The sequence below is a fragment of the Scyliorhinus canicula genome, chromosome 14, assembly GCF_902713615.1.
Source record: "Scyliorhinus canicula chromosome 14, sScyCan1.1, whole genome shotgun sequence".
NCBI lineage: Eukaryota > Metazoa > Chordata > Chondrichthyes > Carcharhiniformes > Scyliorhinidae > Scyliorhinus > Scyliorhinus canicula.
In genome coordinates, this window is record NC_052159.1 from 4,333,520 (window position 1) to 4,355,949 (window position 22,430).

At 46.1% G+C, this 22,430-nt stretch overlaps 1 protein-coding gene across 1 annotated transcript in view; it reads right to left on the reverse strand.

Moving 5' to 3' along the window:
• The window catches only part of pgm2l1 (phosphoglucomutase 2-like 1), a 174,181-nt gene that overhangs the window by 109,825 nt on the left and 41,926 nt on the right, over positions 1-22,430 (reverse strand). Inside the window, exons 3-4 of the mRNA XM_038818972.1 lie at positions 3,503-3,609; positions 175-259 (exon numbers count right to left, since the gene is read on the reverse strand). Coding sequence (XP_038674900.1) covers positions 175-259; positions 3,503-3,609 — 192 coding nt within the window. The remainder of the gene's footprint in view (positions 1-174; positions 260-3,502; positions 3,610-22,430) is intronic.

Here is a 22,430-nt window from a genome sequence, read left to right on the forward strand (position 1 = left end):
CCTCTCCTAGGAACTGTATTAGGTACGTTAGAGGTGACTGACTTCTATATAAACATGGGTTGGATGTGAACCAATAGCCCAGCAATGAAAGGTCAGAATCTAAACTATTGTGAAATAAACTCCGACAAATTCCAAGCTTGAAGTCCCCTTGCTGTAATAACAGACAATTCTTACCACAAACGGCGTTGGCACATATGTAGAAAACAGATGCACAGGTATATCCTTTCCAAGGAAGACAGCAGCAGTCAACTGAGCAAGCCTGCATCAAACAGTAAAAAGATAGTTTCTATGTAATTACCCGTCTGATTACACAACTTGTTTTATAAAAGCTCAAAAGATTCAGCTATCACAAAACTATTCACACCAGAAAGGTTCAGGTTGGATCGAGTCAAGTTGCCTCAAAGGCAGAAACTTCACCAGTATTGATGGATTTTGTTGTCCAAACTCATTCAAGGGATCTGGACTTCGCTGGCAACACCAGCATTTATGATCAATCTCGAATTGCCCTTGAGAAGGTGGTGGTGAGCTACCTTCTTGAATCGCTGCAACCCATTTGGTGTAGGTACACCCCTGGTGCTGTTGGGAGGTGTTTCCAGGATTTTGACCCAGTGACATTGAAGAAATGGCAATACATTTCCAAGTCAGGATGGTGAGTGACGTAGAGAGGAGCTTCCAGTGCTGATGTTCCCAGGTATCTGCTGCCCTTGTCCTTCCAGACGATAGTGGTTGTGCGTTTGGAAGGTCCTGTCTGAGGAGCTTTAGTGAGTTCCTGTAGATGGTACACACTACTGTTACTGTATGTCAGTGGTGGAGGGAGTGTATGTTAGTGGACGGGGTGCCAATCAAGTGGCTTCTTTGTCCTTTATGGTGCTGAGCTTCTTGAGTGTGTGTGGAGCTGCACTCATCCCAACAAGGGGAGAGTATGCCATCAAACTCCAGACTTGCACCTTGTAGATGGGGACAAGCTTTGAGGAGTCAGGAGGTGAGTTACTCAGGAAGCAAGTTACTTGACGCAGGACTTCTAGCCTCTGACCTGCTCTTGTGGCCACCGTATTAAATGAGTCATCCAACTCAGTTTCTGGTCGATGGCAACTCCGAGGATGTTGGTAATGGGTGATTCAGCCAACTTAGTGCCATTCAATGTCAAGGGCAATGGTTAGATTCTCTCTTGGTTGAAATGGTCATGTCCTGGCACTTGTGTGGCATGAATGTTATTTGTGTGGCATGAATGTTACTTGCCACTCGTCAGCCCAAGCTTGGATATTATGGAGGACTTGCTGCATTTGGACATGGACTGCTTCAGTATCTGTGGAGTTATGAATGGTGCTGAACATTGTACAATCTTCAGTGAGCATTGTTACTTCTGATCATATGATGACAGGAAGATCAAAGGTGAAGCAGCTTAAGACGGCTGAGCATAGGACACTATCCTGAGGAACTCCTTCAGGGATGTTTTGGAGCGGAGATGACCGACCGCCAATAACAATAACCATCTTCCTTTGTGTCAGGTATGATTCCAACCAGCTGAGAGGTTTCCTCTGCTTGATTCCCATTGACTCCAGTTTTGCCAGGGCTCTTTGATGCCATACTCGGTCAAATGAAGCCTTGATGTCAAGAGCAGTCACTCTCGCCTGGAGGTCAGTTCTATTGACCATGTTTGAACCAAGGCTGTAATGAGGTCAGGAGCTGAATGACACTGGCGGAACCCAAACTGAGTGTTAGCGAACAGGTTATTGCTAAGTAAATGCCACTTCATAGGCTGCTAATGATCCCCTCCATCACTTTACTGATGAACAAGAGTAGACTGATGGGGTGGCAATAGGCCGGGATGGGTTTGTGAACCGGACATGCTTGGGCAATTTTGCACATTGCGGGTTAGATGCCAGTCTTGTTGCTGTATTGGAACAGCTTGGCTCGGGGTGCGGCAAGTTCTGGAACACAAATGATCAGTACTACAGTATTGCCAGAATTTTGTCATTACTAATTAGTACTATTGCTGGAATATTGTCAGGGCCCATAGCTGTGCAATATCCAGTACCTTCAGCCTTTTCTTGATATCATATGGAGTTAATTGAATTGGCTGAAGATTGGCATCTGTGATGCTGGGGATCTCAAGAGGAGGCTGGGATGGGTCATCCATTGACACTTTTGGCTGAAGATTGGAGCACATGTTTTGCACTGATGTGGTGGGATCTCCCATAATTGAGGGTGGGGATATTTGTGGAGCCTCCTCCTCCAGAGAGTTGTTTAATTTTCCACCACCATTCACGGCTGGATGCGGCAGGACTGCAGAGCGTAGATACGATTCCTTAGATCACTTGGCACACAGGTAGAACTGATTTGAAGATTCACCAGGTGACACATCATTTTTAGGCATGCCTGGTGCTGTTCCTGGTAAGGCCTAGACCTTTCGTTGAACCAGGGTTGATTCCCTGGCTGGCAGTAATGATATAATGGGGTATGTGCATGGTCATGATGGCACAGATTATGGTACAGTACAATTTTGCTGCTGCTAATGGCTCACAGCTCCTCATGGCTGCTCAGTCCTGAGATGCTAGATCGGTTTAGAATTTATACCGTTTACCACAATGCTGTGTCACCTAACACGATGGAGGGTATCAATGTGAAGACGGGATTTGTCTCCACAAGGACTGTACGGTGGTCACTTCTATCGATACCATCATGGACAGATGCATCGACAGCAGGTAGGTTGGTGGGGATGAAGGAAAGTATGTTTTCCCTCGTTTCCCTCCTTCACCACCTACCGCAGTCCCAGTCTAGCAGCTATGTCCTTTGGGGCTCTACGACTAAAATAATTGTGGTGATACCATGCTACTCTGGGTGATGGGACATTTTAAGTCCCCCACCAGATTACATTCTATGCACTCTATACATTCTATGCACTTGCCACCCTCAATGATTCAGGAAGTTTGACTTGATACCATGAGACTTCATGGGGTCTAGATTCAATGTTGAGGATGCCCAGGGCAACTCCCTCTGACTATATCACTGTGCTGGCTACCTCTAGATTTGTCCTGCTGGTGGGACAGGACATACGCAGGGATGGTGATGGTAGTATCCGAGACATTGTCTGTAAGGTATGATTCCGTGAATAAGGCTATGTCAAGCTGCTGCTCAACTAACCTGTCGGAAAGCTCTCCCAATTTTGGCATAGAGATATTAAGTGTCAATGGCAAGTAGCCATCATCTCACTGAATGACCAGAACAGGATCCAGGGGCTCAACGGCCTACTGCTTTTCCCAGGTTCAAAATATGACAGGCTACAACCATTGGAAGTTCATGCAATGAACATGAATGGAATTGAATTTGCCCTACTATTGACAGTCTCTCCCAGAGTAAAGAAAGGCTTGGCCTATTGGATTTTGGAGTGGAAAGCAATAATGCATCTTATCGTAATTTTTGCATTGTTTTGACCACTTTTGGATCTGATTGAAAGGAAAGAGCGATACTGCAAGTTTCATCGCCTTTGAACAACACTCACCTCTTGCTACTACAGCTGCTAGTCTCTTGACCTCGAGTATCGTATCCAATCACAACACCCCTCTGCTTTAGGTCTGTGAAGCACTTCTCAAGATACTTGAATAAACCCTACAAAAAGAAACACTTTTAAACAAATGTCTTCCAAGTAATAAGCTGTAAAATGTAATTCAATAAAATCTAATAATTTACGAACTACCCTCTTGATTAATGTCATTCAGGAAGGGAACTTCCCACCCTCTACTTGGCCTCTTTTCACAGGGGCTTTTCACAGTAACTTCATTGAAGCCTACTTGTGACAATAAGCAATTTTCATTTTTCATTTCATTTCTTTGTACCAGTCTAATTCCATACTACAAGGCAATACAAACACTTCTGTTTATATGGCACTTTTCACAACCATGATACTCCTCAGAGCACTTTACAACAAATGAAGTACTTTTGAAGTGGAGTCACTGTTGTAACATGGGAAACATGGCAGCCAATTTGCAAACAGCAGACACCCACAAACAGTAGCAATGTGGTCGTAACCAATCTGCTTTTGAGATGTTGATTGAGATGGATTGGATTTGGATTTTGTTTATTGTCACGTGTACCAAGGTACAATGAAAAGTATTTTTCTGCGAGCAGCTCAACAGATCATTAAGTACATGAAAGGAAAATACATAATAGGGCAACACAAGGTACACAATGCAACTACATAACACCAGCATCGGGTGAAGCATACAGGGGTGTAGCGTTAATCAGGTCAGTCCTGATGTAAACATTGGCGAGGATACCGAGAATAATTCTCCAGGTCTTCTTCGATATAGTGCCATTGAATCTTTGGTGTCAATCTCAGGGGGAACAATGGGAGTTTTAGTTTAACATCTCATTCAAAAGACAGCAATTCCGACAGTGCAGCACTCCCTCAGTACTGCATTGGAGTGTTGCTTTGATTTCTGTGCTAAAGTGGATCTCAAACCTTCTGATTCAGAGTGCTTCCAACTGAGACCTGGCTGACAAACAATGTAAATACTACTTTGTTGTGACAGGACATATCCCAAGAACAATGGGCTGGATTCACCCTTCCTGCATTTAAACGCTGATTCCATCGGAGGTTCCGGGGAGTTCCATGGCTGAACAATCGGCGTCACGCCCGCACCGATTCCACTACCGGTGAGGGGCTAGCACCGGTGCCGTGTTTAACACCCGAATCGCTGGGTCTGTGCTGGACACATGTAGGGCTGACAAGCTGCAGTCGCACGTACACTGAGACACCCCCCACACACGCACCAATCGCGCCAGAAAAGATGGCGCCGGTTGTACTGGACCGTGTGCCCACCCACCCCGACCCCACAGCCTACCTCTCCCGGCCACCCTACACTACTCCCCCTAGTCCTGGCAGAAGCCGTCCAGCCAGCGGCACGATTGTCGGTGACATATGGCAGTGCTCGAAACTGTCCATACGCCCTCTTTCTCTCTCCGCAGCCACCAAACCAGGCTCATGACTGTTGAGACATATGTGTCCCGCGCTGTCAGGAACTCGGCCCATCGGCGGCAGAGCATCGCGGTTGGGCCCAATAATGAGATGCGAATGCGATTGCAATGATGCCGATTTGGAGGGGGCGGAGCATCACGACCTGACGTCAAACCGGTGCCAGCCGCAATTTTGCCGTCGGGAGCTATTCTCCGCCCGATTGGCGATGGCGATCCCGACTTCGGCGTCGGGCAACGGAGAATTCCGCCCAATATGTTTTTAAAAATTAGTCAATGATTTATTTTCAATACTCAAATTAGAAATCCAACCACTCTACCCAAACTATTGATCCATGTTGTATGTTTCTCACTCTTTCACGTGTCCATTTCATCTGTATCTCCATTCTTTTAGGTTCATTAATAATTTTCTGACTAGAACTTTATGAAAAGCCTTTTGAAAGTGAGGGTATATAAACATGGTTATATGAAACTGTTAAGAGGAAAAGGCTTTCCATAGTCAATGATAGGGCAGGATCGTCCCTTCAGAATTATTGCAGATTGCGATGAATTAGTTTATTGACCTTCAGATGGTTTTTGAGTGAACTGCAGATAATCAGATAATCAATGCTATTATCTTACATGGATGAAGGTCAACCTAATGGTTCTGTATTATTGTGCTACTTTTGAACATGGGCACTACGTTAACAGGAGGTTGCTTGCACAGTGGGTAGTGTCCCTGCCTTGGAGCCAGAAGCTCCAGTTTCGAATCCCACTCCAAAACTTGATGGCATCACAAGGTACATTCATAATTCAGCCAAAGTATTAACTTCCAAATCCTTCCAACACGTAGCAGTGTTGGTTGTAAAAGCAGGAGAGATTCCTGATCAGTCCCACCATCACCATCCATAGCTTCAGACTATAACATGCATTTTAAAGTGCATGTCGCCACAGCAACTCGGACTCCCCAAGTGAACACCACAACATCAACCTTATTACAATCTAGCAGCACCTCCCCAGCTCAAAAACAAACGGACGATGCTGGAAATGTAAAAGAAATGTTGGAAACATGCAAGTGAGGCAGTATCTATGGAGAGAAACAGTGTTAATGTTTCAGGTCAAAATGATCTTCTTTCAGAATTAAAGATAAGGTAGAAATCTTAAAAACCCTTCTAGAGGAAGGAACGTGGAACAATTACAAGATCAGAACTAAAGGCTGACAAGCCCACAGTACCTGATGGCCTGCGTCCTAGGGTATTAAAAGGAGAACAGGCTGATATGATAGTAGATTCACGGATTGTCATTTTCCAAGATTCCCTAGATTCTAGAAAGGGCCATACAAATGGAAAATAGCAAATTTATCTCTTCTATTCGAGAATGGAGGCAGACCGAAAGCAGGAAATTACTGGGCAGTTAGCCTACATCTATAATAGGGAAAATGTTCAAATCTATTATGAAGGAAGATATAGCTGACAAAGTCTGAATCTCAAGATGGCGCTGGAGAGCGGTGACTCTTTGCAAACACTCTCCCAAATATTCTCTTCCGACATCCGTTAGAACTGTACTAACCTTTCAAAACTTAATACCAACACTATCTCGAACCATTCTCTTTTATGTTTACTTATAAGTCTGAGCTGGTCCACCAAACACCAGACCTGACCACCGACCATGAGATCTGGCCTGGAGGGGCCCGCCCAGCGCCCCGACTGGTTTTTTTTTCTAAATTTAGAATACCCAATTAATTTTTCTCCCATTAAAGGAGCAATTTAGTATGACCAGTCCACCATCCTGCACATCTTTGGGTTGTGGGGGTGAAACCCACGCAGACATGGGGAGAATGTGCAAACTCCACACAGACAGTGACCCAGGGCCGGGATTCGAATCCGGGTCCTCAGTGCCGCAGTCCCAGTGTTAACCACTGCACCACCTGTCGCCCTCAGCACCCAACTTACTGGCAGGTGGAGGAAAGAAGAATCCACGCGGATCCGGACCAAGCATTAAGGCCCAATTCCAGGAACGTCCGACCAGACGGCCAACGCTGGAACTGAACATGTGACCCAGCCCAACCTGACCCAGGAAGACCCTGCCCGAGACCCATAAGACCATAAGGCATAGGAGCAGAATTAGGCCACTCGGCCCATTGAGTCTGCTCCGCCATTCAATCATAGCTGATATTTTCCTCATCCACATTCTCCTGCCTTCTCCCCATAACCCCTGATCCCCTTATTAATCAAGAACCTATATATCTCGGTCTTAAATACACTCGGTGATTTGACCTCCACAGCCTTCTACGGCAAAGGGTTCCACAGATTCAACACCCTCTGGCTGAAGAAATTCCTCCTCATCTTTTTTAAAGGATCGTCCCTTTAGTCTGAGATTGTGTCCTCTGGTTCCAGTTTTTCCAACAAGTGGAAACATCCTCTCCATGTCTACTCTATCCAGTCCTCGCAGTATCCTGTAAGTACCCAAAAGCAGACTAAACACCCCAAAAGCCACAAGAGACCCCACACGCGAACCCGAACGCACCAAAAGTAGACACGTATTCACAGAACTTCGGGGCTCAACCAGATCGCGAACACGTCCCATCGGCAACCCCGAAAATCGCAACCAAGTCTCCTCTCCCCAGCATACTCATGGCAAACGTCCAAGCAATTGAAAACAAGTTGGACGAGCTTAACAGTAGACTTATCTCCGGAGGGAAATAAGAGACTGCTGTGTGCTCTGTTTCACCCCTGCCTCACTGGACTGTGTCATACAACCTGACGGCTTCTCAATACACCGGATGGATTGCACGGCATTATCGGGCAAAGCAAAGGGTGGAGGGACTGCCTCATCAACTCCTCCTGGTGCTCGGACTCAACGACCTGGCGATCTACTGCTCCCCTGACCTGGAATACCTGACTGTGAAGTACTGCCCATATTACCTTCTACGGGAGTTCACTTCTGCCATCATCATGGAAGAGAAAGCGGTCTTGATGAAATGTACACTGCTATAAATAACTGTGAAACAGAATACCCGGAGGCCTTGTTCTTCATAGCTGGGGACATCAACCAGCCCAACCTCAAGCGTGTACTGCCAAAATTCCACCAGCACATCTCCTGTCCCACCAGGGGCCCCAACTACCTTGACTACTGCTACACAAACATCAAGGGTGCCAACCGGCCCATCCCCGCACCGCACTTCGGAAAATCAGACCACAAAACTGTGCTCCTTCTCCCAGCATACAAGCAGAAACTTAAGTGGGACAATCCGGTTAAGAAGATATGAGGCAACAGAAGAGCTCCTACGTGACTGCTTGGGAGTCAGTGGACTGGTCCATTTTCAAGAAGTCAGCGGCCAACCTAAACGAGTACGCCACCACCATCACAGACTTCATCAGCAAGTGTGTAGAAGATCGTGTGCCAAAGTAGTAAGTGCGTTCCCCAACCAGAAACCATGATTTAACCGGAGGATTCACTGCCTACTAAAGGCCAGGTCGGAGGCTTTCAAGACAGGAGACCCTGACCTATACAAGAGATCTAGGTACAACCTCCACAAAGCCAACAGGGATGCCAAGAGAGAATACCAGACAAAGCTAGAGTCACAGACTAACGACACGGACTCTTGTTGGTTGTGGCATGGTTTAAACAACATAACAGGCTACAAAGCAAAGTCGAGTGGAATCTCCGGCAACAGCACACCCCATCCCTATGAACCAATGCTCATTTCGAACAGGAAACCAACAAACCCTTGTCAACTGCCCCAGCAGACTCGGACACACCCATACCTATTGTCACAGCTCCCAAAGTCAGATCGGCATTACTGAAAGTGAACCCTCGGAACGCAACAGGTCCTGACGGAGTCCCTGGCCGTGCACTCAGATCCTGTGCGGACCAAATGGTGGGTGCGTTTGTGGACATCTTCAACTTCTCCCTACTCCATTCCGAGATTCCCACCTGCTTCATGACCACCAACGTACCGGTGCCAGAGAAGAACCAGGCAACGTGCCTCAACAACCACCGTCCAGTACATAGAACATAGAACATAGAACAGTACAGCACAGAACAGGCCCTTCGGCCCTCGATGTTGTGCCGAGCAATGATCACCCTACTCAAACTCACGTATCCACCCTATACCCGTAACCCAACAACTCCCCCTTAACCTTACTTTTTAGGACACTACGGGCAATTTAGCATGGCCAATCCACCTAACCCACACATCTTTGGACTGTGGAGGAAACCGGAGCACCGGGAGGAAACCCACGCACACACGGGGAGGACGTGCAGACTCCGCACAGACAGTGACCCAGCCGGGAACCGAACCTGGGACCCTGGAGCTGTGAAGCATTGATGCTAACCACTATGCTACCGTGCTGCCTAACATCGATCGTAATGAAGTGCTCCAAGAGGTTTTTCATGAAGCACATCAACTCCATACTCACAGGATGCCTAGATCCACTACAATTCACATACAATCACAACCGGTCCACAGCAGACGCCATCTCCCTGGCCCTACACTCATCCCTGTAGCATCTCGACAACAAGGACTCCTACATCAGACTCCTATTTATTGACTACAGCTCCGCCTTCAACACCATAACCCCAGCCAAGCTCATGTCAAAGCTCCAAAACCTAGGACTTGGCACCTCACTCTGCAACTGAATCCTCGACTTTCTGACCCATAGACCACAATCAGTAAGGATAAACAACACCTCCTCCTCGATAGTCCTCAATACGCGGGCCCCGCAAGGCTGCATTCTTAGCCCCCTTCTATACTCCCTATACACACATGACTGTGCGGCATAATTTGGCTCCAACTCCATCTACAAGTTTGCTGATGATACGACCGTAGTGGGTTGGATCTCAAAGAACGATGAGTCAGAATACAGGAGGAAAACAGAGAACCTAGTGATGTGGTGTAACAACAACAACAATCTCCCTCAATGTCAGCAAAACTAAGGAGTTGGTCATTGACATCAGGAAGTGAAGTATCGTACTACATTCCTGTATGCTTCACCCGATGTCTATGTATTTACATTGTGTATTTATGTATGTCCTATGTTTTCCATGTCTGGAGTGATTTGTCTGGACTGTACGCAGAACAATAACTTTTCACTGTACCTCGGTACACGTGACAATAAACCCAAATCCAATCAAACAGAGTTAACAAATGTCATGAAAGAGTTATGGGAAAAGGCAGGAAAGTGGAATGGAGTCACAATGTTCATTCACAGAGCCAACACAGACATTATATTTGATTTGATTTATTACTGTCACATGTATTAGTATACAGTGAAAAGTATTGTTTCTTGCATGCTGTACAAACAATGCATACTGTACATAGGGAAGGAAGGAGAGACTGCAGAATATAATGTTACAGTTATAGCAAGGTGAAGAGAAAAGATTAACTTAATACGAGGTAGGTCCATTCAAAAGTCTGATGGCAGTATGGAAGAAGCTGTTCTTGAGTCAGTTGGTACGTGACCTCAAACTTTGGTATCTTTTTCCTGACGGAAGAAGGTGGAAGAGAGTATGTGCGTGGGGTCCTTAATTATGCTCAATTGAAAATGAAATGAAAATGAAAATCGCTTATTGTCACGAGTAGGCTCCAATGAAGTTACTGTGAAAAGCCCCTAGTCGCCACATTCGGCGCCTGTCCGGGGAGGCTGGTACGGGAATCGAACCGTGCTGCTGGCCTGCCTTGGTCTGCTTTAAAAGCCAGCGATTTAGCCAAGTGAGCTAAACCAGCCCCTAATTGGCTGCCTTTCTGAGGCAGCGGGAATTATAGATGGAGTCAATGGATGAGAGGTTGGTTTGCATGATGGACTGGGCTGCATTCACGACCTTTTGTAGTTTCCTGGGGTCTTGGGCAGAGCAGGCTCCATACCAAGCTGTGATACAACCAGAAAGAAAGCTTTCTATGGTGCGTCTGTAGAAGTTGGTGAGGGTCGTAGCTGACATGCCAAATTTCCTTAGTCTTCTGAGAAAGTAGATTCGTTGGTGGGCTTTCTTAACTATAGTGTCGGCATGGGGGGACCAGGACAGGCTTTTTGGTGATCTGTACATCTAAAAACTTGAAGCTCTTGACCCGTCCTACTTCGTTCCCATTGATGTAGACAGGGGCACGTTCTCCACTACGCTTCCTGAAGTCGATGACAATCTCCTTCGTTTTGTTGACATTGAGGGAGAGATTATTGTCGTCGCACCAGTTCACCAGATTCTCTATCTCATTCCTGTCCTCTGTCTCGTCATTGTTTGAAATCCGACCCACTACGGTGGTGTCATCAGCAAATTTGAAAATCGAGTTGGAGGGGAATTTGGCCACACAGTCATAGGTATACAAGGGGTATAGTAGGGGGCTGAGGACACAGGGGCACCGGTGTTGAGGATGATCGTGGAGGAGGTTTTGTTGCCTATCTTTACTGATTGTGGCCTGTGGGTTAGAAAGTTCAGCATCCAATCGCAGAGGGAGGAGCCGAGGCCAAGGAGATGAGTTTCGTAGGAATGATGGTGTTGAAGGCTGAGTTGTAGTCGATAAATAGAAGTCTGACATAGGTGTCTTTGTTATCTAGGTGTTCCAGGGTAGAGTGCAGGGCCATGGAGATGGTGTCTGCTGTGGACCTGTTGCAGCGGTAGGCGAACTGTAGTGGATCAAGGCAATCCGGGAGGTTGATTCGTGCCATGACTAACCTTTCGAAGCACTTCATAATGATGGATTTTTGCAGGGATGATGGTCGTCTTCTTGAAGCAGATAGGGACCTCAGATTGTTGTAAAGAGAGGTTGAAGATGTCTGCGAACACCCCTGTCAGTTGATCCGCACAAGACCTGAGTGCTCGTCCGGGTACCCCATCCGGGCCAGTGGCTTTCCGCGGGTTGACCTTCGAGAAGGCTGCTCTGACATCTGCAGTGGTGATCTCAGATACAAGTTCATCCACAGCTTGTGGGGTGGAGGGGGCTCGCTCTCGCTGATCTCTTCCTCAAAGCGTGTATAGAATGCGTTGAGTTCATCAGGAGGGGTGCATTGGAGCCAGCGATTTTACATGCCTTCATCTTATGTTATGCCCGTTATCTCTTGCAGACCTTGCCACAGACGGCGGGGATTCGTGTGGCTAGCCTGGAACTCGAGCTTGGTCCGGTACTGTCTTTTGGCATCTTTGATGGATTTCTTTCGATCATATCTGGCTTTCTTGTAGAGGTCAGGGTCGCCTGACTTGAACGCCTCAGACCTGGACTTCAGCAAGCAGTGGATATCCCTGTTCATCCAGGGTTTCCGGTTGAGAAACACGCGGATTTGCTTCTTTGGCGCATAGTCTTCTACACACTTACTAATGAAGTCAGTTAATCTGGTGGCGTACCCGTTCAGGCTGGTCACAAGAGTTTTTAAATACTGACCAGTCCACTGACTCTAAGCAGTCCCGTAGGAGATCATCCGATTCCTCAGACCAACAATGCACCACTTTCTTTGACGGATTCTCCCGCTTAAGTTTTTGCCACAGCCTTGTGGTCAGATTTGCCAAAGTGTGGGCGGGCGATAGAGCGGTAGGCATCCGAATAGCCTCCTGCACCACAACAATTTTGTGAAATCATATTTGACTTAAGATTTCTTTGAGGAATTAATAAGCAACATAGATAAAGGGGACCTGTAGATATGGTGTACTTGGATTTCCAAAAGGCATTTAATATTGTGTCATATCAAAAGTAACAAAATAACTCAGTGTTGGGGGACGGGATAACATACGAACATGGATGGAGGATTGTTAGTTAACAGGAAGCAGAAAGGTCGCATAAGTGGGTCATTTACAGGTTGGCAGCTGTAAAATGGATTTGTATTTTTGGGCCGTTCTACATTTGTATCATAATGGGACTAGTGTTCCAGCGGGCTAAGGAAGTAGAGAGATTTTTAAACTAAACAGTAGTAAATGAGGTTAGGAGATAGGTCAATTCTTCTTTCTTAGGCAATCCCTCAGGGTTGAAGAGGACTTGCTTCCACACCAAAAATGGGCTCTCAAGGTGACTGAGTCCAATGCTTGACCTACAGTCTGTCACAGGTGGGCAGACGGTGGTTGGAGGAGCAGGTGGTTGGGGTGCCTGGGTTGTCACATGTTCCTTTCGCTGTTGACACTTGCTCTTGGCAATGAAACCCAGGTATTCGACTCCTTCCTGCCTGGGTGCTTTTCCTCCATTTTGGGTTGTGCTAGACCAGGAATTCCCAAGTATTGGTGGGAATGTTGCATTTTTTCAAGGATGCTTTGAGGGTGTCCTTGAAACGTTCTCTCTGCCCTCCTGGGGCTCGCATGCCAAGTAAAAGATCGAAGTAGAGCACCTGCTTCGAAAAACTTGTGTCAGGCATGCAGACGACACGGCCCATCCAGTGGAGCAGACCGAGCGTGGTCAATGCTTTGATTCTGGGGATGTTGGCCTGAGCACGAATACTAATGTTGTGCATCTATCCTGCCAAAGGAATAGCAGGATATTGCAGAGGCAATGCAGGTGGTACTCCTCCAGGTTTTTGAGGTGCCTGCTGTACATGGTCCACCTCTCTGAGCCACATAGGAGGTGGGTATCACGACCGTTCTGTGGACCATGTGTTTGGTGCTGGGTCTGAGGTCCTGGTCTTCAAACACTCTTACTCAGGTGACTGAAGGTGCGCTGGCATACTGAAGGTAGGGTTGAATCTCGTTGATGTCTGCCCTTGTTAACAGTAGGCTTTCCAAGGTTTGGAAAGTGGTCCACGCTGTAGACTTTGAAAACGGGAGAGGGTTGAGGTTTAGTTTAAGGTCCTTTCTCTGGTATGCTTCAGTGAAGGTGTTGCTAATGGCTTGGGGCTTGGCCCCAGAGTATATGCAGACACAAGCATCATCTGCATACTGAAGTTCAATGACAGGAGGATGGGACAATCTTGGATCTGGCCTGCAGACAGCGGAGGTTGAACAGATTCCTGTTTCTTCTGTAGTTTAGCTCCACACCAGAAGGGAGGTTGGTGAGGGTGAGCTGTCGTATTGCAGCAAGGAAAATAGAGAAGAGCAGCCTAGTCCAAATGCGAATAGGGTTTGTGGTGGATCTGTTGGTTAGGATCACGGCTTGCGTGTCATCGTGGAGCATGCGGGTGGCAAATGAAACGGAGGAGGACGCTCCGTAATCTCTTGCGGTTGATAGCGTTGAATGCCCTTGTGAAGTCAAAGAAAGCTATGTACAAGGGTCAATTCTGTCCTCTGCATTTCTCTTGCAGTTACCACGTGGTGAAAATCATGTGGTTTGTATCTCATAGTGGGCTGAATCTGCATTGCAACTCAGAGGAGCACTTCAGCCACATGATGAAGCGATTGAGAACTTGCGATGATCTTCCCATGGGCAGCAGCAGGGAACTTCTTCTGCAGTTACTGTAGCCGGACTTGTCATATTTGCTGAAGACGATCACAATGATGGTGTCTCAGAGATCTCCTGACATGTTCACCTTACAGATAAGGGAAATGAGGCCATGTATTCATGCCCATAATGCTTCTCCACCTTTTATAGTTCTTTAGTGGGGATTCCATCTGTTCTTGATGTCCTGTTGTTCTTTAGCTGTCGGATGGCCTTTTTAAACTTCTGTCGGATTGGGATTGTGCTCAGATGGTGGCGTATAGCTTGTGTTGAAGACAAGAGTCTCTGTTAAGGAAGTCTTTGAAGATCTCCTTCCAGCGGGCGTTGACTGCCTCTCCATTCTTGGTCAGTAGTTGGGTGTGGCCCTGGGTGCTTGGTCAGTAGGCCATAAGTGGTCTTGACTGCGCTAAAGAAACTTTGTGCCAGCCAACTGCTGGGTCTCCTGCCCTTTCTCTCCCCGCTACAGGCCAGTTAGCTTAATACCTGTCGTAGGATAAAACATTAGAAGCTATTATTAAAGATGCTCAGGCGGGGCACTCAGAAAAAATTAAGGCAATCGGCAGAGTCAACATGCTGAACTCATTTATTAGAGTTCTTTGAAGGTTTCACATGTGCGTGGATATGGAAATGGATGTACTGTATTGAATTTCCAGGACATTTAATAAGATGCCACATCAAAGGTTATTGTGGAAATTAAGAGCTCATGGAGTTGGGGGTAATATATTGGCACGGATAGAAGATTGACTAGCTAACAGGGAAGTATGCATAAATGGGTCTTTCCCTGGTTGATGGGTGATAACAAGTGGTGTGCTACAGGGATCAATGCTGTAGCCTCAACTTTATATAAATGACTTGAATGGAGGGGTGGTTGCTACATTTGCTGATATTGCAAAGATAGGTAGGAATGTAAGTTTTGAAGAGGACATACGGAGGCTACGAAAGGGACATAGATGGATTAAGTGGGCAAAAGTCTGTCAAATGGAGCATAATGTGGGAAAATGTGAAACTGGCCATTTTGGCAGGAAAAATAAAAAAGCTTATTCTCTAAATGGTGAGAGATTGTAGAGCTCGGAGATTCAGAGGAATCGGAGTGTCCGAGTGCATCAAACACGAAAGGCTATACAAGTATATCAAGTCATTAGGAAAGATAATATAATGTTATTATTTATTGTGAGGGGAGTTGAATATAAAAGTATGGAGGTTGTGCTTCAGTAGTACAAGACCCTGGTGACACCACATCAGGAATACTGCATACAGTACTGGTCTCCTTATTTAAGGAAGGATTGGTGTTTGAAGCAGTTCAAATGATGGTTTACTGGACCAAAAGTAGGATAGCCAGGTTGCCTTATGAGGAAAGGTTGGACAGGCTCAGCTTGTATCTACTGGAGTTTGAGTTGACTTGATTGAAACATACAAGATCCAAAGGGGTCTTGACAGGGTGGATGTGGAGAGGATATTAGAGGGTCACTGTTTAAAAGGGGTTGCCCATTCAAGACAGAGATTGGGTGAAAATTTCTCTCGAGAGCCATAATCTTTGGAGTTTCTTCATCAAAAGGCAGTGGAAGCAGAGTTTTGATTATTTTCTTGGCAGAGCTAGATAGATTCTTGATAAACAAAGAGGGTGAAATGTTATTGATGGTAGGTGACAATAACGGTAGACAGCAGTTAGCGCAGTTGCATCACAGCTCCAAGGTCCAGGGTTTGATTCCCGGCTTGGGTCACTGTCTGTGTGGAGTCAGCACGTTCTCCCCGTGTCTGTGTGGGTTTCCTTCCGGGTGCTCCAGTTTCCTCCCGCAAGTCCTAAAAGATGTGCTGATTAGGTGGATTGGCCGTGCTAAATTGCCCTTAGTGTCCAAAAAGGATAGATGGGATTGATGGGTTATGAGGATGGTGTGGAGATATGGGCTTAGATAGGGTGATCTTTCCAGGGGCCTGTGCAGACTCGATGGGCCGAATGGTCTCCTTCTGCATTGTAAATTCTGTGATCGATGATCTAATCAGATCAGTCATGATCATATTGACAGGTGCAGAAGGCTCGAAATGCGAAGTGGCTGTGTGTAACCAGTGGAGTACCACAGGGATCAGTGCTTGAGGCTTCCTCCCACAAGTCCCGAAAGACGTGCTGTTAGGTAATTTGGACATTCTGGATTCTCCTTCAATGTACCCAAATAGGCGCCGGAGTGTGGCGACGAGGGGATTTTCACAGTAACTTCATTGCAATGTTAATGTAAGCCTACTTGTGACAATAATAAAGATTATTATTTATTAGGCAAATATCTGGCAGATGGGAAACAACATTGGAAAATGTGAATTTGGCAACTTGGCAAGGAGAAAAGCAAAATATTAATTAAATGGAGAAATATTACTAGAATTCTGTGGTGCAGAGGAATCTGAGTGTTCTAGTACATGAACCAAAAATTTTATATGCAGGTACAGCATTTGATTAGGAAGGCAAATAGAATGTTGTTGCTTATATTTCATTTGCCTTGCAATAAAAGTAGGAACTGTTTTCTGCAGATGTGCTGGGTGTTGTTGAGGTCACATCTGGAGTACTTTGTACAATTTAGTCAACTTAATTGAGAAAAAACTATAATGGAATTGAAAGCCATTCAGAGAACATGGCTCAACTGATTCCTGGGATGAAGGTGTTGTCCTATGAGGAAAGATTGGACAGGTTAGGCCTATACCCATTGAAGTTTAGAAGAATGAGAGATAGGGCTGGATTCTCCATTCTGGAGACTAAATGCTGCCATGGAACTGCCAGGTGTGTTATGCAAATAGTTGAGCACTCAGCCCACGTGTGGGCCTATCCGATTCTCAGCCTGGCAGGCATCTGATTCGCTGCGTTCAGGATTCACGTTCAGAGTCTGACAAGCTGGAGAAGGATTTAAGAGCTCCACTCAGCACAGACTGTCATTCCAGCCAAGAAAAGACCAGCACCAAGGTTCCGGGGAACTTGAAACCTGAACGCACGCTGGATGGCGCTGAGGAGAGTCACCTCCCCATGGTGGGCCAGAGACTCAAGCCCACGATCCTGGGATGAGGAGAAAGAGACTGCGAGTGCTGCCAGCCTCACCAAGATGACAGGCATACAATGCAGTAAGAAGATGAACAACCTCCTCCTTAGAGCAGCTCCGGTGAGTAACCACCTCTGTGCCCCTGGCATCACTCCTGTCCCTCACATCTGCTCCCAATCTAACCCACACCGCACCTTCCTGCATCTCCCTTAAAACCTACCTTCCACTACACATGGATTGTCCTCTTTGGCTAGGAGCCTTGCACAGACATGCCACCAGCTTCAAACTCCCCACAGAACTCGCATCCCAGTGTCTCACTATGTCCAGTACTTTGAAAGGAAGAATAGAGGCATAGACTATTTTCTAAATGGGGAAATCCATCATCCATCATGAATGAAAAAATGAAAATCACTTATTGTCACGAGTAGGCTTCAATTAAATTACTGTGAAAAGCCCCTAGTTGCCACATTCCGGCACCTGTTCGGGGAGGCTGTTACAGGAATTGAACCGTGCTGCTGGCCTGCCTTGGTCTGCTTTCAAAGCCAGCGATTTAGCCCAGTATGCTAAACAGTCATCTGACATCCACCATCGTGAAGTGCTTTGAAAGGTTAGTCATGGTACGAATCAACTCCAGCCTCCCAGATTGCCTTGACCCGCTACAGTTCGCCTACCGCTGCAACAGGTCCACAGCAGACGCCATCTCCATGGCCCTGCACTCTACCCTGGAACACCTAGATAACAAAGACTCCTATTTATCGACTACAGCTCGGCTTCAACACCATCATTCTTACGAAACTCATCTCCAAACTCCATGGTCTTGGCGTCGGCTTCTCCCTCTGCGACTGGATCCTGAACTTTCTAACCCACAGGCCACAATCAGTAAGGATAGGCAACTACACCTCCTCCACGATCATTCTCAACACCGGTGCCCCACAAGGCTGTGTCCTCAGCCCCCTACTATACTCATTGTACACCTATGACTGTGTGGCCAAATTCCCCTCCAACTCGATTTTCAAATTTGCTGATGACACCAACGTAGTGGGTGGGATTTCAGACAATGATGAGACAGAGTACAGGAATGAGATAGAGAATCTGGTGAACTGGTGCGACGACAATAATCTCTCCCTCAATGTCAACAAAACGAAGGAGATTGTCATCGACTTCAGGAAGCGTAGTGGAGAACATGCCCCTGTCTACATCAATGGGAACGAAGTAGAAAGGGTCGAAAGCTTCAAATTTTTAGGTGTACAGATCATCAACAACCTGTCCTGGTCCCCCCACTATAGTTAAGAAAGCCCACCAACGACTCTACTTTCTCAGAAGAAGACTAAGGAAATTTGGCATGTCAGCTACGACTCTCACCAACTTCTACAGATGCACCATTCAAAGCATTCTTTCTGGTTGTATCATAGCTTGGTATGGAGCCTGCTCTGCCCAAGACCGCAGGAAACTACAAAAGGTCGTGAATGTAGCCCAATCCATCACTCAAACCAGCCTCTCATCCATTGACTCTATCTATAATTCCCGCTGCCTCAGAAAGGCAGCCAGCATAATTAAGGACCCCACGCACCCCGGACATACTCTCTTCCATCTTCTTCCGTCAGGAAAAAGATACCAAAGTTTGAGGTCACGTACCAACCGACTCAAGAACAGCTTCTTCCCTGCTGCCATCAGACTTTTGAATGGACCTACCTCGTATTAAGTTGATCTTTTCTCTAAACCTTGCTATAACTGTAACATTATATTCTGCAGTCTTTCCTTCCTTCCCTATGTACGGTATGCATTGTTTGTACAGCATGCAAGAAACAATACTTTTCACTGTATACTAATACATGTGACAATAATAAATCAAATCAATCTCAGACTAAAGAGACGATCCTTTAAAACAGAGATGAGGAGGAATTTCTTCAGCCAGAGGTGATGAATCTTTGGAACTCTGCTGCAGAAGGCTGCGGAGGCCAAATCACAGAGTTTCTTTAACACAGAGATGGATAGGTTCTTGATTGATTTTTCAAAATAAATTTAGTGTACCCAATTCATTTTATCCAATTAAGGGGCAATTTAGCGTGGCCAATCCACCTACCCTGTACATCTTTGGGTTGTGGGGGTGAAACCCGCGCAGACACGGGGAGAATGTGCAAACTCCACACAGACAGTGACCCAGAGCCGGGATCGAACCTGGGACCTCACCGCCGCGAGGCAGCAATGCTAACCACTGTGCCACCGTGCTGCCCAGGTTAATGATCAATAAGGGGATCAGGACAGTGACAGTTGAGACAATTCAATTTCAATGACAATTTCATTGATTTCTCTTCAGATATCTTGGTTATTTCTGAACATGTTCAACTTGAACAGATTCTTTTCATGCCACTTGTTTAAATTAAATAAAATTGTGGCTTTGTTCAAATGTGCTTCTCGGGTTACACAGATTATAGTCAGAGGAATTTCAGTCTCTTTCCCTTGCTAAGATGTGTACAAAGAACAAGAAAAAAGAAAAGTACAGCACAGGAACAGGCCCTTCGGCCCTCCAAGCCCGTGCCGACCATGCCGCCCGTCTAAACTAAAATCTTCTGCACTTCTGGGGTCCGTATCCCTCTATTCCCATCCTATTCATGTATTTGTCAAGATGCCCCATAAACGTCACTATCGTCTCTGCTTCCACCACCTCCTCCGGCAGCGAGTTCCAGGCACCCACTACCCTCTGTGTAAAAAAAAACTTGCCTCGGACTTCTCCTCTAAGCCTTGCCCCTCGCACCTTAAACCTGTGCCCCCTAGTAATTGACCCCTCCATCCTGGGAAAAAGCCTCTGACTATCCACTCTGTCGATGCCCCTCATAATTTTGTAGACCTCTATCAGGTTACCCCTCAACCTCCGTCGTTCCAGTAAGAACAAACCACGTTTATTCAACCTCTCCTCATAGCTAATGCCCGCCATACCAGGCAACATCCTGGTAAATCTCTTCTGCACCCTCTCTAAAGCCTCCACATCATTCTGGTAGTGTGGCGACCTGAATTGAACACTATACTCCAAGTGTGGCCTAACTAAGGTTCTATACAGCTGCAACATGACTTGCCAATTCTTATACTTAATGCCCCGGCCAATGAAGGCAAGCATGCCGTATGCCTTCTTGACTACGTTCTCCACCTGTGTTGCCCCTTTCAGTGACCTGTAGACCTGTACAGCTAGATTTCTCGGACTGTCCATACTCTTGAGGGTTCTACCATTCACTGTATATTCTCTACCTGTAATAGACCTTCCAAAATGCATTACCTTACATTTGTCCGGATTAAACTCCATCTGCCATCTCTCCGCCCAAGTCTCCAAACAATCTAAATCCTGCTGTATCCTCTGACAGTCCTCATCGCTATCCGCAATTCCACCAACCTTTGTGTCGTCTGCAAACTTACTAATCAGACCAGTTACATTTTCCTCCAAATCATTTATATATACTACGAACAGCAAAGGTCCCAGCACTGATCCCTGCGGAACACCACTAGTCACAGCCCTCCAATCAGAAAAGCACCCTTCCATTGCTACTCTCTGCCTTCTATGACCTAGCCAGTTCTGTATCCATCTTGCCAGCTCACCCCTGATCCCGTGCGACTTAATGTAACTGGAAGCAAGTGCCTCTGTGCAAACTGGTGTGTAGAAGGAAGCATTAAAATGCTGAATTCAGTTAACTATTCATTTGTAATTCTAAACTACTGAGGACATGCCTCTGTGTGTACTCTGAAGAGAAAGAAAGAGGAAACAGATTATGCTCTGTAGTCAAAACAAGTGAACCGCAATCCCGAAGCATGTAAATTTAATCAACAACATGCAAAAACAAACTGTGGCCATCTCAGGACAGCTAGCTGGATATACCGCAACACCAGAAGGTCAAACACTCCCACCTACTCTGCCACAGGCTTGCTTCCTTTAAAAAAAACTTTCACTGAGAAAACAGGAAAGAGAAAAATGTCACAAGAAGGGAACTTGGAAGTCTGCCTGTCACAGAAATAACATTATTGCAACAAAAAAAGCCAGACAATAAACATCAGGGGAAAAGTTACACTGTCCAACAACAGTTCACAAGTTCATTCCACCAATATTCAGCTTCAATCAGCCTAATATGCTGACTGCACAGAATTGTAACGGTTACTGTAACAAGCTGATATTTTGCTAGGCTATATAGCAGAACCTGCTCGGTCTATAAATTGACACAAAGACAGAAACAGGGTCAGATTCCACTGCCGATTATTACATCACAAAAAGAGATGATCCAACAGCGGTTTTTAAAATTATAAAAGGAGTTTGATATGGTAGATGATATGGTAGATGAACAGAAGTTGATTAAAATTGAAAGGAGTCCAGTAGGGGCTATGAATACAAGATAGTTGGAAATAAATGCAATAAAATATTCAGAGAAACATCTTTACCCAGGGAGTGGTGACACTATGGAACTCTCGAATACCATCCAAGGACAGGTTCTGAAGCTGCTGTCCCAATCAGAGCTTTGACAAAGAGTCATCCAGACTCGAAACGTTAGCTCCCTTTTCTCTCCACAGATGCTGTCAGACCTGCTGACATTGGCCAGTATTTCCTGGTTTTGCCCCGATCAGAGGACTGGAAACTGAAACTCTGAAGCCTCAACATTGGCAACCAGGAGATGAGGGTGCTACAGGGTCATCTCCAAAATCGCTGGGGTGCCATCAGGGTAAATTAATAATGAAAATAAATCAGAGGGCTGAGGGTAAAGGGCAATCCCTCTAGCAGGGTAGTGTGGAGGGAGTCACAGATGCTGCGTACTGTGCTCGCTGCCCTTTTCTTTAGGCTGCTTGTCTGCCCATTTGAAAAATGAATGGAATAAAAATTACTTATTGTCACAAGAAGGCTTCAAATAAAGTTACTGTGCAAAGCCCCTAGTCGCCACATTCTGGCACCTGTTCGGGGAGGCTGGTACGGGAATTGAACCGTGCTGCTGGCCTACCTTGGTTTGCTTTAAAAGCCAGCGATTTAGCCCAGTGTGCTAAACCAGCTCCTAAACCATTTCACCAACCTGTCTTGAAATCTCTCACTATGCACCTCAACAAATTTTTAAATTGTGCCCTGCACAACCAAGCCGAGAGCATTAATA